General features: G+C 39.7%; 1 protein-coding gene across 5 annotated transcripts in view; it reads left to right on the plus strand.

Moving 5' to 3' along the window:
* UNC5C (unc-5 netrin receptor C) overlaps positions 1 to 15,749 on the plus strand; it is a 534,770-nt gene that overhangs the window by 339,544 nt on the left and 179,477 nt on the right. For all 5 annotated transcript variants that reach the window (XM_068232277.1, XM_068232283.1, XM_068232291.1 and 2 more), the window contains one exon: positions 5,783 to 6,004. In XM_068232277.1, the coding sequence (XP_068088378.1) occupies positions 5,783 to 6,004 (222 nt within the window). The remainder of the gene's footprint in view (positions 1 to 5,782; positions 6,005 to 15,749) is intronic.

The raw sequence follows: 15,749 nt of genomic DNA on the forward strand, positions 1-15,749 counted from the left end.
CGAAAGTGTAAATAAAAAGTGAAATCAGTACTACAGTGATTTGCTAAGCTGCAATGAAGGTAGATGAAACTAATATGAAGTGTCTGCTGTACATTTAACACCAGTGGAATGTGTTAACCGCTAAGAGGTAAATGCAGCCAGGTCACAAAAAAATCTATAAATGTAATTATTAGTAATATATTCCCTTCTCTCCAGTGAGGAATCACATTATTTGTAATGATCTGTGAAGCCTTTTAACTTTCAAGCCTGTGTGATTGAACAATTTTTCTCTGTGGCAGAGTTTTAAAGGAAACCGTTTGTACATGACAGCTTACAAAACAGGACTTGTTAGAAGAGCAGTGACAGCAAATTCTTTACTCAAGTTGTATTTAGCCCTTACTGTTGTCAAATGCCTTCAATATTGCTGCAGCCATCAATTTGATTTCAGATTTGTAATAGTGTCAGGTATTATATACATAAGACTGGATTAGGCTACACACCACAGGAACATTCCACTCTATCGCCACCAGGAGGAGTAATAGGGAAATTTAGAAAAATTGGTAACTAAGTCTGCAGGTTTTTTCTTACATACTGGTAGTTTTCCCACTGACTTACAATGAAGTGACCATAAAGTGTATATAAATGCTTAAAATGGAGTACAAGCATTTAAGAAATTTCCCAATTTCACTACCTCTTCACATAGGCAACTGCCACTATCAGTGTGGTAGAAGGAAATATATGCAATTTTTATTTTGGTAAACACATCTCTTTGCTTTTTGATATATATTTAGACTTGCTAAAATTTTCACTTTATAAAAATGGCGAACAAACACATGGTGACATTTTAGTCGCAAATGTATTAACCCTTTAGCAGCCATTCCAGGGCCAAAATTGTCCTGCCGCTGGGAAAGTGTGCCTTACCCAGCCTGGCAGGCTCCGCTGGGTGTGCGGCAGCTGATTAGGGGTGATGACAGGGAGCACTCATACATACCTGTCCAGATGGCTTCTTCTTCCTCCACCATGGTGGCGGTGACACGCTCCCAGCAGGTCTCCTTGGTTCTGATCACATACGGTCTCCTGGATCCCGATCACATGTAATGTCATGTGATCTGAAGTGTTCGGGGCCCAGAAGACCTCCCGAGAGTTCAGAGCCACTGGTGGAGGAAGAGAAGAAGCCGTCCGGAGCAGGTAAATATAGCTTCTTACTCCCATGCACTCGATTGGCTGCACTAGGCAGCCAAACGAGATATCCCGACCAAAGGCTTTCAGTGCAGCAGGAGCTTTCAAACAAAGCATCTGGTTTGAAGCTGCTAAAAGGTTAATAGGTTAAGACAATAAGCATAAACCCTTCGTATGAACAACTATTAAATCTACAACTATAGCAGTGCCTTCTGGACACCATGGATAATGCAGCAAGCCATGCCACTGCAGTGGTGCTGCACTGTTGTCCAGTCTGGACAGCAAATATGTAGGTAGAGGATTACTCTCTTGACATGTTTTCTTTTCACAAAATGCCAATTGTCTGGTTACCATGCTGATGTCTTGACACCTGAGGTGAAAATAAACTAATTAAATAAACTATTGTATCTATCGTCCTTCTCCTAAAATAATACTTTTCAAGATATTCCATAGTTTTATTTTATATTTAAATCTACTTTTCATGTTTTTACTGTTTTATTGTTTTTGCTCAAGGACACATTCATTAAAGTATGCCAGAGCTAAAATCTATGAATTATTGAACCTTTTTATCTCTTTACTGCTCACAGAAGTCATTTTCTGCTAGGAAAGTGTTTTATAGTTGTAATTTCATAACAGTGAGGGTCACACTGTAGTCTGACCCAGACCTGACTGAGACAGGAACTGCCACTTACATACCTGATATTTAACTCTTTCAGGCAGAGAAAGAAAAAAAGGAACACAGCACAGTTATTTGTGTGCTAGGCACTGTACATACACATGTCTATCTCATCATGTCACAGGTCACTTTGGGTATCCTTTAATTCCACCTCAGTCACATACCTGCAATGGATTTGCAGTCAGCTGAGTAAGACTTGAATCAGAAAATCTGTGTCAGTAATTCAACATTAGAGGCAGAGAATTTTTAACCACTTAGGTCTATCTGGACGGATATACCCGTCCAGATAGCCTGCTGCGCCAGGCCGGTGCTCCCGCGGCCTTCCGTTAGCCCCGAGATCAATGAATGGGAACATAGTTCCCATTCATTGATCTGAGTGCCTGGCAGAAAAAATGACGGCTTCTTATCAGAGGCCAAGCAAAGAAAAGTTTCCCATCCTTATGCTTTCTGGAAGTGTGAGCGTTCACTTCCGGGACTAAAAAAACTGTTTTGACTGTGGCCATCTTGTGGCCAAATAGTAAAACTACATCCACATACATTTTTTATTAAATAAACACATATTATTACATTTAAAATTAACTGTTTGCCTCCCACACCAAAAATTACCCAAATAAAATGTTTAATTAAAAAAATTACAATAAAAAAACAACATAAATAGTTACCTAAGGGTCTGAACTTTTTTTTAATATGCATGTCAAGAGAGTATATTACTATAATTTTTTAAAATTTAAAATTATAAGCTTGTAAATAGTGATAGATGCAAATTAAAAAGTTGTACCTTTATTTCCAAATAAAATATCGGCGCCATACATTGTGATAGGGACATAATTTAAACGGTATAATAACCGGTACAAATGGGCAAATAAAATACATGTGTTTTAATTATGGTAGCATGTATTAATTTCAAACTATAATTGGCAAAAACTGAGAAATAATGAATTTTTTCCATTCTTTCTCAATCTTCCTGTTAAAATGGATTTAGAATTAAATAATTCTTATAAAAAACTATATATATATATATATATATATATATATATATATATATATATATATATATATATATATATATATATATAAATATATAAAACTTCTAAATTCCTATCACTGCGCTGCGTAATATGTTGGCGCTTTATAAATACAATAAATAAATAAATAATAAATATCACTTCAGGTTCCTTTCATAGAATAAAGTGGACTGACCATGCTTGACTGACAATCCTTGCATAGCTCAGCAACCTGTAACATTCACTAACTTTGTAACATTCAATCCATACAATAGGCCTCTCCTGGCATACAGTAAAAAATGGCGGCGGGAAAAAATGGCGCATGGAGCCGCCGCTAAAGTGTTCAAAATGCTATTTTTCGTTTTAATGTTAAAACATTAAATAGCGTTAGCAGCTCCGTGCACCATTTGTTCTATGTGCATGCATAAAAAGTAAAATAATAAATACTAATAAATATAAATAATGTGTGTGTGTGTGTGTATATATATATGTATATATATGTCTATATATATATATATATATATATATATATATATATATATATATATATATATTTATATATATATATATATATATATATTTATATATATATATATATATATATATATATATATATATATATATATATATATATATATATATATATATAGTGATTTTCAAAAGTATTCGGCCCCCTTGAAGTTTTCCACATTTTGTCACAAACATGAATCAATTTTATCGGAATTTCACGTGAAAGACCAATACAAAGTGGTGTGCACGTGTGAAGTGGAACGAAAATCATACATGATTCCAAATTTTTTTTACAAATAAATAACTGCAAAGTGGGGTGTGCGTAATTATTCAGCCCCCTTTGGTCTGAGTGCAGTCAGTTGCCCATAGACATTGCCTGATGAGTGCTAATGACTGAATAGAGTGCGCCTGTGTATAATCTAATGTCAGTACAAATACAGCTGCTCTGTGATGGACTCAGAGGTTGTCTAAGAGAATATTGGGAGCAACAACACCATGAAGTCCAAAGAATACACCAGACAGGTCAGGCATAAAGTTATTGAGAAATTTAAAGCAAGCTTAGGCTACAAAAAGATTTCCAAAGCCTTGAACATCCCACGGAGCACTGTTCAAACGATCATTCAGAAATGGAAGGAGTATGGCACAACTGTAAACCTACCAAGACAAGCTGTCCACCTAAACTCACAGGCTGAACAAGGAGAGCGCTGATCAGAAATGCAGTCAAGGGGCCCATGGTGACTGGATGAACTACAGAGATCTACAGCTCAGGTGGGGTTAATCTGTCCATAGAACAACTATTAGTTGTACACTGCACAAAGTTGGCCTTTATGGAAGAGTGGCAAGAAGAAAGCCATTGTTAATAGAAAAGCATATTTGCAGTTTGCCACAAGCCTTGTGGGGGACACAGCAAACATGTGGAAGAAGTACCCCTTACCCATTTCCACAAAGGGTTAAATGAAATAAAAACACAAAGACGAAAAAAGTATTTTATTATTCTTAATTAACCAGAAATACTTACCTGTACCTTCAAAAAAATGTTCCCACGCCAATATCCTTCGGAAATTATTCCACGACAGTATCCTCTAATGTTGCGACCTTGATTGAAGATCTCCGATGACACACTCACCCGATGCCACACACCGCCGCTCCCCTACACTGCTCTATCTATACTGAGTATAGCTAGAGCTAAAAAGCATCTTTGAATTTGGCTCCAAGGAGCCCCATTGGTCTAATTACAGACCAATGGGGTTCCTCCTGATACCCATTGGTCTGTTATTAGACCAATGGGGAGCATTGGAACCAAAATTTAAAGATGTTTTTAAGCTCTAGCTATACAGAGTATAGCTAGAGCCGCTCCATCATCCCTCCTGCGCGGCTTTCTGCACTTCTCCCCGCATACTAAATCTATAGCGCCCACCCACGCTGTCACCCTGGGTGCTATGGGTGCTCCATGGTTGCGTTGTGTACTGCTCCGTCAGCCCTCCTTCTCCCTCCATAGCAAAAGGACCCATCACTAACTTGAAAGCTAGGTACATATCTGTACATCCTCTGCCCACACTGTCTCCCAAGGTATCGAGTCCCATTCTCTGCTGGGTGACAGTTCACACATGTGTGTTCAAAACTGTGGCCACACTGCTCCGTGATGTTACATGCCACTGCCAGAAACAGACAATCCAGCAGACTCCAGGGGCGGTATCCTTTCCAATTATGGTATAATTTATAATGGACATTTATTGTTCTATCTGTATGTTTATGATATGCAGTTATTTACCAAAGTGTGCTTTAAGCTAACGTTTAAAATCTCTGATCATTTTTCATGAGCATCTTCCTCTGCATGTAACTTTTGTGCATGTGAGAAAGTTTTGTCTTACTTTCACGGTCATTGTTACAGTGCTGATTTACAGCTGCAATAAAAAAATATGACTGGTTGCTATGGGCTTATGAAAGTTTGGGTTCCAGTTTTAGTTCTCTCTAAAGAAGCCACTATACCTCAAGGTTAATTGAAGACCAGGGACTAGTGACTTTAGGTTCACTTTAACTATGCTTGGAAGATTACAGTGGTTTATTTCTGTGTTCCACATATATTCTGAACAAATGGTTGTCTACTCGTACATGCTTTCTATACCTACACAATGTGAGTGATTTACTACGGAAGATTTTCAGGTAACGGCAGTAAAGGGAAATTAACCTTTTTTCCCTTCAAGCATCCAATCTTGTTTGGAGAAAAAAAGTAGCTACTCTGCACATTATTGGATGTTCACAATGAGTACAGTGTAACTTTTCTGCTCTGCACTGCATGTTACTTGATTAAATTAACTCCAGTGAGTAGTGAGGTATTTGCATTATCAACGTATAACAAAGTTAAATGGCCTAAATGTACTGTCATATTTTGTAAATGTCTTAAAACTAATCAGCATTTCATTGTCTATTACAGATGATGATTTCTTTCATGAACTACCAGAGACTTTTCCTTCAGATCCACCAGAGCCATTGCCTCATTTTCTCATTGAGCCAGAAGAAGCTTACATTGTAAAAAATAAACCAGTGAATTTGTACTGCAAAGCCAGCCCAGCCACACAGATCTACTTCAAGTGTAACAGCGAGTGGGTACATCAGAAAGACCATGTGGTGGATGAAAGAGTGGATGAAACCTCAGGTGAGCATATTTGACCGGGTCATATATGTGTGTTCTGACAACATGGAAGAATTATAGCCCTTTGCCCCTTAGTGGCAGAAGCATGTCTGCTTGTATTGATTAGAAAATGTTGGTCCTAATTGATACGAGGCTTTTAGTGTGGTACTTTAGACATTAATACTGTATGTATTATCAACAAAGACTTATAAAGATATTTGCTTTTGTAAATAAGCACTCTTGCTGCAATGCTGGAAGTGTTTTCAATTCTGAAGCGCTTGTCAAAGATGACTTTCAAGCAAGGTCACGAGCCTCTGACTGAGTGAAGTAAACAAGCATCTTTACTCTGGCAAGCCGGTGACCATTATTATTTGTTTCATTCAAAACCTTATTTGACCCTACATTTTCCAATCTATCAGTTATTTATAGTCCAGGTTCCGGCTCAGTCTTTTTTTGGATGTGTAATAGAGGATTGTTTTATATGCAATAATAGGAAAAAGCCTGTTGCATGAATTTGCATCCTGCTCTACATTCCTTAGCTGCCTGTTTCCTCCCCTCCCATCTTGGCATCATAAGCTGTTATTCCGCAGTCAAAATCCATGCTCATCTCTACTTTTGATAAGTAGATTAGCCATTTAGGAAACCAACAATAACTTGTTTGGGGCTACCAACCATTTATTTAAAAAAAAAAAAAAAAAAGCTACAGTGATCAGTAGTAGACAAGGCACATAACATTGATATTGCACTTTTCTCACAGTGGATTCAAAGTGCTTTAGGGCTGCAGCCACTTAGGGCGATTAGGAGCATTAGGGACCCTTGCCCAAAGACTCCTTACTGTTTTAGGTACTGGCATGAGCCGGGATTTGAACCTTGGTCAACGGCAACACCCTTAAAGAGAACCCGAGGCGGTTCCGTGGTGGGGCAGATGGGACACAGAGGCATGTTCTCTGCCTCATGACATACCTCTGTGTCCCCACACCGCCGCTCTCTTCCCCCCACCACTGCGTTATAGCCCCCCCCAAGATTAGCGACAATATTTGTCGCTATCTCGGAGGGTAAAAAGAGGAGAGGAATTCCCTGTTGAAAACACCCGCTGAGGGCGTTCCTGCAAGGTTTCCAGAGCCTCCATTGGGCAGCTCTCTCTCCCTGGCCCCCTGCTGCTCCCCCACCTCCCTGCACACTGGGAGAGAGAATCAATCTCTCTTTCCAGCGTCACAAAAGTGGGTCAGTGTGGCCCACAGGAGCGGAGGAGAACGGCGGTTTTGGCGGATACCTGATCTACTCAGCTCCCCAGATCAGGTAGCTTTTTTTTTTTTTATTATTATGAGCCCACCTCAGGCTCTCTTTAAAAAGACTCTGTAACAAAAATGTCATCCTTATTTCTTCTATCCTATAAGTTCCTATACCTGTTCTAATGTGCTCTGTCTAACTGTAGTCTTTTCTAGTTGCACAGTGGCTATATTATCTCTGTTATATAATCTAATCATCTCTCCTCTGCCGGCTCTGTCGTGCTGAGGCAGTCAGGCTGGAATGTGCTATGCTGCTTGTGATTGGATAGAAGCTATACACACCCTCTCCAGGCACACTCTGTATGACTCACACACTGAGCTGCTCTCAGCATATCACTTGCTATGTCTGTTGTTTGTAAACACTGCCTAAAACTGGCAATTACAAGCCAGGATTGCAGCAGGGAGTGGCAGAAACAGCACAGAGGGGCCCAGGAGAATATAATGAATAGAATGGTATGCTTTTTATTGTAAGAATTTTAGAGTACAGATTCTCTTTAACCTGTATGCTATCCAGCAATAAGGAGTTCTCAATCAGATCGTTAGGATCTTTAAGGTACCAGATTGTTGCAATGTAGATGAATTCGGGAATACTTTGCAAACTAAAGCCATAGTTGCATGCCCTCACAAAGACAATTCCACTCATACCTTTTGTTTGCACATCTCATACTATTTTCATGCTTAGAGGTCCCAGTCAGCCTTGCTAGCTAGTGCGAAAGTAAAGAGCAGAATGCCCTCTCCATCGCTCACCCCGGGTTTAATACCGACTAGAAAAGAGTTAAATATGACATCATCTTCGCCATCCCCTATATCCGTCTATTGGTGCACCCACTTGTGGTGTCATCATACACACCTACTCGATTAATAATCAATGAGGCATTTGACCCACATGCAGGAATGTGGATGTTTACAAAACATGGCTGATGTTTATTGTTCTAGTGGTGGTACATGCCCCGGTCAGGGAGACCTGCGGCCTTGTTCAGAGAACAGCTTCTTGGTATGTTCTAGTTCTGCTGACAGAACTGCAGATTTTCTCTCTAATAGAAAATCCCCTTAAAGGGCAGGTCTGCTCATCAAGCCTTTTTGACTAACTCAGTCCAAATAACTGAGGCCTACTTAAATTATAACAATAATTACTTTTTTCATCATCAAATTTTATAAAGAGATCCATTAATTAGCAGTATTGAGTCACTGCTTTACATTGCTCTTTCCCTTCAGTATAAACACACTTTACACACCTTATCATTTGAATTGGTCATCATTAAACATTTTGGATGGTCTTTCCACATACAGTACAAACATGCATGTTCTGATCTAAGGAGACCAAAGGAAGTAAGATGAGTATGAGCAAGCTGTCAATGCTTGAGACAGTATACAGTAATTGCAATTGAGCATGTTTTTCTGGTGTGCCCAATCATTAATGAAAATGTGGGGGAATTGAGGGACATGTACACATTTGGAAAAAGACTGAAAAATAATCATGAACTTTTGTTCTGGGCGACCTAAGTTTCAAATATGTATGGGTCTTTAGAAGCCAACATAACCCTTAAGTGTCTGAATGAAGTGTCATATGTTAGTTTACCACACATGTTCTGCAGAAATTGTAATTCTCTGAAGTAAAGCCTGGTTCACATCTGCGGTTGTTTGTGGAGCCGGCAGTACGGATCCACCATCAGGATCTGGTAAAAACTGTAAATTTTTACAGCCAGTGTACTGTAAACTGTCAGTTTACTATTTGTTCTTATGTAGCTGCAAAACCTTCCATTTCCGTTCCGCTGAGCAAAATGGTCTGAAGAATTTGGTCCTGCTGCATTTTTTTTACGGAACCATACAGCCAGTTCCGTTGGCAAAAGCAGATGTGAACCGGGCCTTAGATGATAGTCCTCATGAAACATGAGTCTGCACAATCTGCAACTTGACCAGCAAGGTAAGTTGGCACTGCAGTGGTAAAACAAAGTTATTAATGTAAGTGCATTAAGATAGGGAATGTTTGAGTGATGGAAAGTTTTATTTAGGCTGTGTTCACACTACACTGGATGAAAAACTGATCCTGTAAAAACTGATCCTTTTTCCATATCAAACAGATCAGTTTGTAACATTGGCATCAGCTTTTCATCTGTTGTTACCATTCCAGTTTGCATCACCACCCAATTGGTATACCTGTTGTTATCACACCGCCACTCAGGTTCAGTGCAAGAGAGAAGCACCGGTAAACAGACTGCAATATAAGCATTGAGGCTCCCCATTGGAATGGGAAATACATGCAACCACCAGCCTAGTGAGACAGGATACCATCCATTGTCATAGGCTAACATTGATTCCGTCAGCATCTGATTCATCCGGACGATTGAGAAAGGTTGTGCAGGACCCATAGTTGTGCTCAGCTCTCAGAACGGAACAAGTGGAACTGTTGTGGATGGACTGATGTGAACTGATCCTATTGCTTTGCATAGGATCCATTTGCATCCAGTTGGATCCTTTCCATTTAATTCTGCATAGAGGAACATTTTTTATGCTAATGTAAACCAGGCATCAAACAAACAGTTCACCATATCATGTACACAATCCCCATATCAAGTACTATATATAATCATCATATTGGGGAAATAAAGCTGCACTTAGTTTCACTGCTTACTTTTTCTAGCATGTTATATTCATGCATTAAGCATCCGCATTATACAAACATTTCAAAAGCTGATACTACAGAAATCTATGCAAATACCTGATAGGATTTGTGCGACTTTGGTGATGGCAAAAGGAAATCCTTAGCTTTGTGTTGGAGATGACTTGTGTCTGATAACAGGCTAGGGAGTATGGTGGGCACTGATTCTTTGCTGATGCTTTGAAATTTCCACATTACTTTGCTAGAAATCAGATTTCTCACCTGGATATGTGTCTCAGAATGCCATAATGATTCATAGGAATAGCAGGTGTAGACATTTCAGATCTTGTGTGGATTTCACCCTCCCTGCACTGAGATGTGAGACACCCTACGGTATGTGTACACAATAGCTGTTCTCAGTTTAAAAACTGTTTCTTTCAGTCAGTAAACTGTGTATTATAATTATCACACAAAGCTACTGAAATTCAAGAAGACAATTAGATTAAAAAGCTGTCTCGTCTTAAGGTTGATTTGAACTTACTTGTGTGCATTGCTGCCAAATTAAGCTTCACTTGCAACAACTGAGCAATCGGTGTGCTTTGTAGGAGTTAATTGTTTGGCATTTACAAGTGTTTCCATGAATCACTGAAGAGTGTAGAAGTTGTGCGCCAAAGGGTGTTCCCATGGATGTTGCTGGAAGAGAAGGTTTACTTACCCAAATTTACAAGATGAACACATGGATAGTGCTACAACCAAAGGGTAATCCACAAATCCCGCCCTCCCACAGAAACTATTAATAATACCACAGGTCTGTGGCACTAGTGGTGCTAACTTATTACACAATGCCATTGTAATAATTAACCTTTTTCTCATGTAGCCTAAGGTGCACAGTAGAAGTGCTTTCAAAGCACTAGCGATTTGAAAAGCACTTTTCTATCGTAATGGACTAGTGTGTGTTCTCACTTGAACGATGTGATAAGAAGAAAAAAAAAAAACACGCATAGTAATACATTAGCAAAATGCTTTCCAAATTCAAATTGCTTAGAAAAGCACTTGACGTGTGGCTCAGCCCCTAGTGAGGGGCTCAGCATTTTTCGACAGTCATTTTCACACCAAAATATGCATTTTTGACTCACAATTTTAGCTTAAATATTATATATATACTATTTTCGCAATATGCACATTTTTTTTTTGCAAAAATAAGAACTTTCTAGAAAATGTGTTTTCTCATTCCCATTAATTTCAATGGATTTAGGAAAAAAATTATTTCTGTATGCATCACCATAGATTTTTGCATTACACTTATTTGCTAGAAAATGTGTTTTCTCATGCCCATATATTTTTTCAAACATTTTCATTTGTTCAAAAATATTATGTGACATTTTTTGGGAAAAATTATGGCAAAACAAAAAACCATTAGTAGACAATTACAAAAAAAAAATAAATCTATGTTTACAGACCTATACAGTAGCTTCCTAACAATAATCAGTTTTTTAATTTTTATTTTTAAGTACTGTGAATATATGGAAAATGGCATTCGGCTGACTTATTTAACCTTCTCAGTACTCTGTTTACTACATTATTGAATAGTAAAAGGTTCTTTTTTCTTTCCTTTTTACAATACAGTAATTATAAGGGGATATACTGGGAAATAAAACTCTACTAAGAGCATGGTTCAGAGGCACTGGACTGATGCCACTGTAATCAGACTTTCCTGCTGTGATTTAAAAATTACAGATAACAGTCCATTTTTTACCCCAGTAACCTCAGCAGACTAAAGGTAGCCATACACTGGTCGATTTGCCATTAGATCGACCAGCTGACAGATCCCTATCTGATCGAATCTGATCAGAGAGGGATCGTATGGCTGCCTTTACTGCAAACAGATTGTGAATCGATTTCAGCCTGAAACCGATCACAATCTGTTAAGCTACTCCTGCCGCCTGTCTCCCCCCCCGTATACATTACCTGACGCTGGCTCCCGGGCATCTTCTCCGCGCTGCACGGCTCTGTTCCGGCTCCATCCCGGCGCTTCCTGTGTCACTCTGTGACCAGGAAGTTCAAATAGAGCGCCCTCTATTTGAACTTCCTGGTCACTGCAGTGACACAGGAAGCGCCGGGATGGAGCCGGAACAGAGCCGTGCAGCACGGAGAAGATGCCCGGGAGCCAGCATCAGGTAATGTATAGCTGATCGGATCGGCCGCCGCTAGCGACGCGCTCCCTACCCGCGGGCGATCGAGGGTAATTTCCCGCACGGCGCGATGGATAGACCGATCCGATTTCGGGAGGAAATCGGATCGGCGGGTGCGTTTACCGCGAACGATTGGCAGCTGATTCGAGGATCGAATCTGCTGTCGAAACGGCCGCGAATCGGGTCAGTGTATGGCCACCTTAAAGGTGCCCATACACTCGTCAGATTGGCAGCAGATAGATAAGAAATGCATCTGATGATCTATCTGATGCGTTTTTAGAACATTTTTTACCAGGATAGAATTTCAATAGATTTCAGTTTGAAATCTATTGAAATTCGATCTGATGGCATTTTTTTGCCATCAGAATTTTTTAAGGCCAATGCAAACTGATAAGCAATCTCATCAGATCGACCTAAATTTTCCACCCTGCCAGTTCGATGGAAATCCATCGAAATCGATCGAAATCGGCCATCGATCGGTCGATTGGTCAACTGATTTGCAAACGATCAATCGATCGATCGGGATCGATCGGTCCGCCAGAAAATCGGCAGAGTGTATGGGCCCCTTAAGCCTGTACTTAGTTAAGGTTTTAACTTGCTAGGTTCAGTTACACTTTCAATCAAAAGTGGACACCCAATCCAGCCTTTTTTGATGTACCAAAATAAAACCTAGTCTTTCATCCAGGATATTTTTCAAAATCGTCAAATTAGGCAAAAGAAAAGTAATACCTGTGATTTGGTCTGTGTAAAGCCTCGTACACACGTCTGACTAAAGACGGCTGAGGCGGCCGATAATGAGTGCCTTAGCCGATATCAGGCGGGTGTACACAGGCTTGCGACCCACAAGCGATCTACCCAGGAGATCAACTCACCCACCATATTGTTCACTCTGCTCCCCCACCCACTGCATGATGTTACGTATACCCCAATCTGCCATCCCTCCGCCTCCCCGCATAGCAACACAGCATCCCATTCCAGCGATGTCACCCAAGGGGATCGGGTCCCAATGGGCGACATCCTTCATAGGTGTGTTCGCACATTAAGCTGCAGCTGTTATACATATTCATATATTCAACCAGAAAGGTAGAATAGTAAAAGATTTGCCCACCATTTTTGGAATTATCTGCTGCTGGAATTACTGTGGCTTGGCTCCTCTTTTCAGCTGATATATAAATAAAGCAGTATGGAAACTACTGTTGCCAACTATAGACATTGTCTTACATACTGGAATTTTCAGATTTGAAATGAGATGAAATCTCAAATATTTGAAGAGACCCTCCCTGTAGTGTATTTAGGCATGTGAAACCATTGTTATATCCTGAAACAGAAGTGTTCAATGATGCTATTTTTTACTCGGAACACCTTTATTCCTGTCTTATCCAGTGATATGAAAAACCCTGCAGGTCACTCAAGCCTGTTAGTGACTTACAGGACTTACATGTGATCACTCCTCACAACGTCCCTTCTGGTGACTTATACTGTATAGGTGGATGGTAGACAGCATGTCTCCACTCCACCTAGACAGTCTGGGTCAGAGGATAAAATGGAAGAAAAGATGTTGAAGGTAAGAAGAGGCATCTGTACTGTTATGAACCCTTTTTTGGAGGTAACAGTGGATTCATATGTGGACCCACTACAGAATCATTGCAGTCGGACAGTTCTTGTTTCAGAGATGCTGTTCATTTGCTCTCATATTTATAAAGCTCTCTCCCGCTTATGTTGCATAACAGGAAACTACGACTGCAGCACCCACATGAAGATTTTTTTTCCTTTCCAGGATAGTTTGGTTTCTTGAAAAAAAAAATCCCAATGTATGCTCCGACATAAGAATATAGTCACACCACTGATGAGTTACTTCGGTATACATGCACTTTATGTGCACTTTTGGTCCTCGGCTGTAGAGCTGTGGTAGAATTTAACGATTGGCAATGATGTATCCCTGATGATACTGAGGCAACATAAAGGCAACTTTTACATTAACAGGAGTGCAATGTGATGAAGGATTGAGTACAATTGTAGGTTTATTTACATCACATAAAAAGGATAAAACAACTTAATGCTGGGAATACACAGCTCAATTCTAAGCTGATAAGATGGCTCGATAGATCATTTCCAACATGTCCGATCACTGTTCGATCGTTTTCCCACTCGATTTCTCATTGAAGTGAATTGAAAAAAGATAAGAAAAACGAGTGGAAGATAAGAGAATAGAGCGAGTAAAACGATCGGGCGCAGAATCGAGCACCAAAATCGACCCGTGTATTCCCAGCATAAGAGAAAATGGAATGGATTGACTAGTGAGTCATATGAAAAAGCAGGTGTAATGCCAGATGGACTGCAGAAGAAGACCATACCAACTGAGAACTAGCCTACTGTGAGATTCATTGCTAAATGAAAAAAAAAATGATTCTGAGGATCAGAAATGAGGAGAAGAGGGAACAGTTAAAAGAGCATTCTGGAGAGCTGCCTAAAAGTGTCTGTCTTAAGATATGTTCTAGAAATGTGACTAATTTAATGCAGTAAATTAAGCTATAAACAATCAATTTGAGAGGGTGCAGGCTATTATTATAGCAAACATCAAGTGGTTTCAAGTACATGGATCTACAACGTAATCTTGAAAGAAAACTATTTAGCAAGTATTACTGCTGTTTCTTAACCTGTGAAAAAAAAAATTCAACCACAGTCAGATTTCAAATTCTGCCCAGTTTGGTTAATAACTATCTACCCAAGCCCTGCCTTCTGGTTAGTCATGCTGTCTGTTTTAGTATGTGCAGAGACAAGACAGCTGCTCTGTGTTTTAGCTTGTTCAACTTAATTCAAAGGGAATATAGAAAAAGAAGAGGGCATTGAATAAAGCTAAAAATGAAAATCGAGTTGAGAGGTTACAGGCAACTAGTAAAGGCACCATACATTTGGTCTAAGTATATACATCCACTATGATACCCTAAAAGAGAACTATTTACTAAAAGTAATGTAGCTGTTTCTTACAATGTAAATGTTTTTTTCTTCCTGCAGGAAATAGCTGGTAGTATTAGTATAGTATTCTAGTCATTAATTCATATAGTGAAATATCGGTAATATTTGCCAATATTTCACCAGGACTTAACCTCTGCCTGCTCTCACACAAATCCTTGGTGGTACCTGACCTTAACACCCCCTCACCATGGTGAGTGCCCAACCTTAACGCTTCCTGCTGGGCAACTAACCTTGACCTCATGGCCACCTACCCTTACCCCCCCCCCCCCCTTCCTCACCTAGCCTTAACCCGCAAGCTTATTTCTGCCCCCTCTAAATAGCAAGAACCATGGCCGCCCGCTATGCAAACTGCAGCTACATTTAGCTGTTCTGACAAATAGTTTTTATCTAGGGTATAGTATCCACACCCAGGCATATGAAGAAAAAGTGAAAATACAGCCACTACATAGAATCTGTTCAGGGAGAGGGCTGTGAGCTGTACATAATGGATCTGCTTTTTCTTTGGGTTACTAGGACATATAAAGTACAACATTTGTGATATCGGAGCAGCGTTTGATGGGAAAGTGCTTTAATAGCACTATAAGTCAGCATTTAGTTAATAATATACTTTCAAAGGCCTGGAATAAGTTGCTTCCATTGCATATTTTATGTTCTGCTGTACATAGGCTGCCATCTGTCATTCTTAACTCAGTCTGTATGTGTGTGTTCTCCTT

This window comes from Hyperolius riggenbachi, chromosome 1 (assembly GCF_040937935.1).
Source record: "Hyperolius riggenbachi isolate aHypRig1 chromosome 1, aHypRig1.pri, whole genome shotgun sequence".
In the NCBI taxonomy this organism is placed as follows: Eukaryota; Metazoa; Chordata; class Amphibia; order Anura; family Hyperoliidae; genus Hyperolius; species Hyperolius riggenbachi.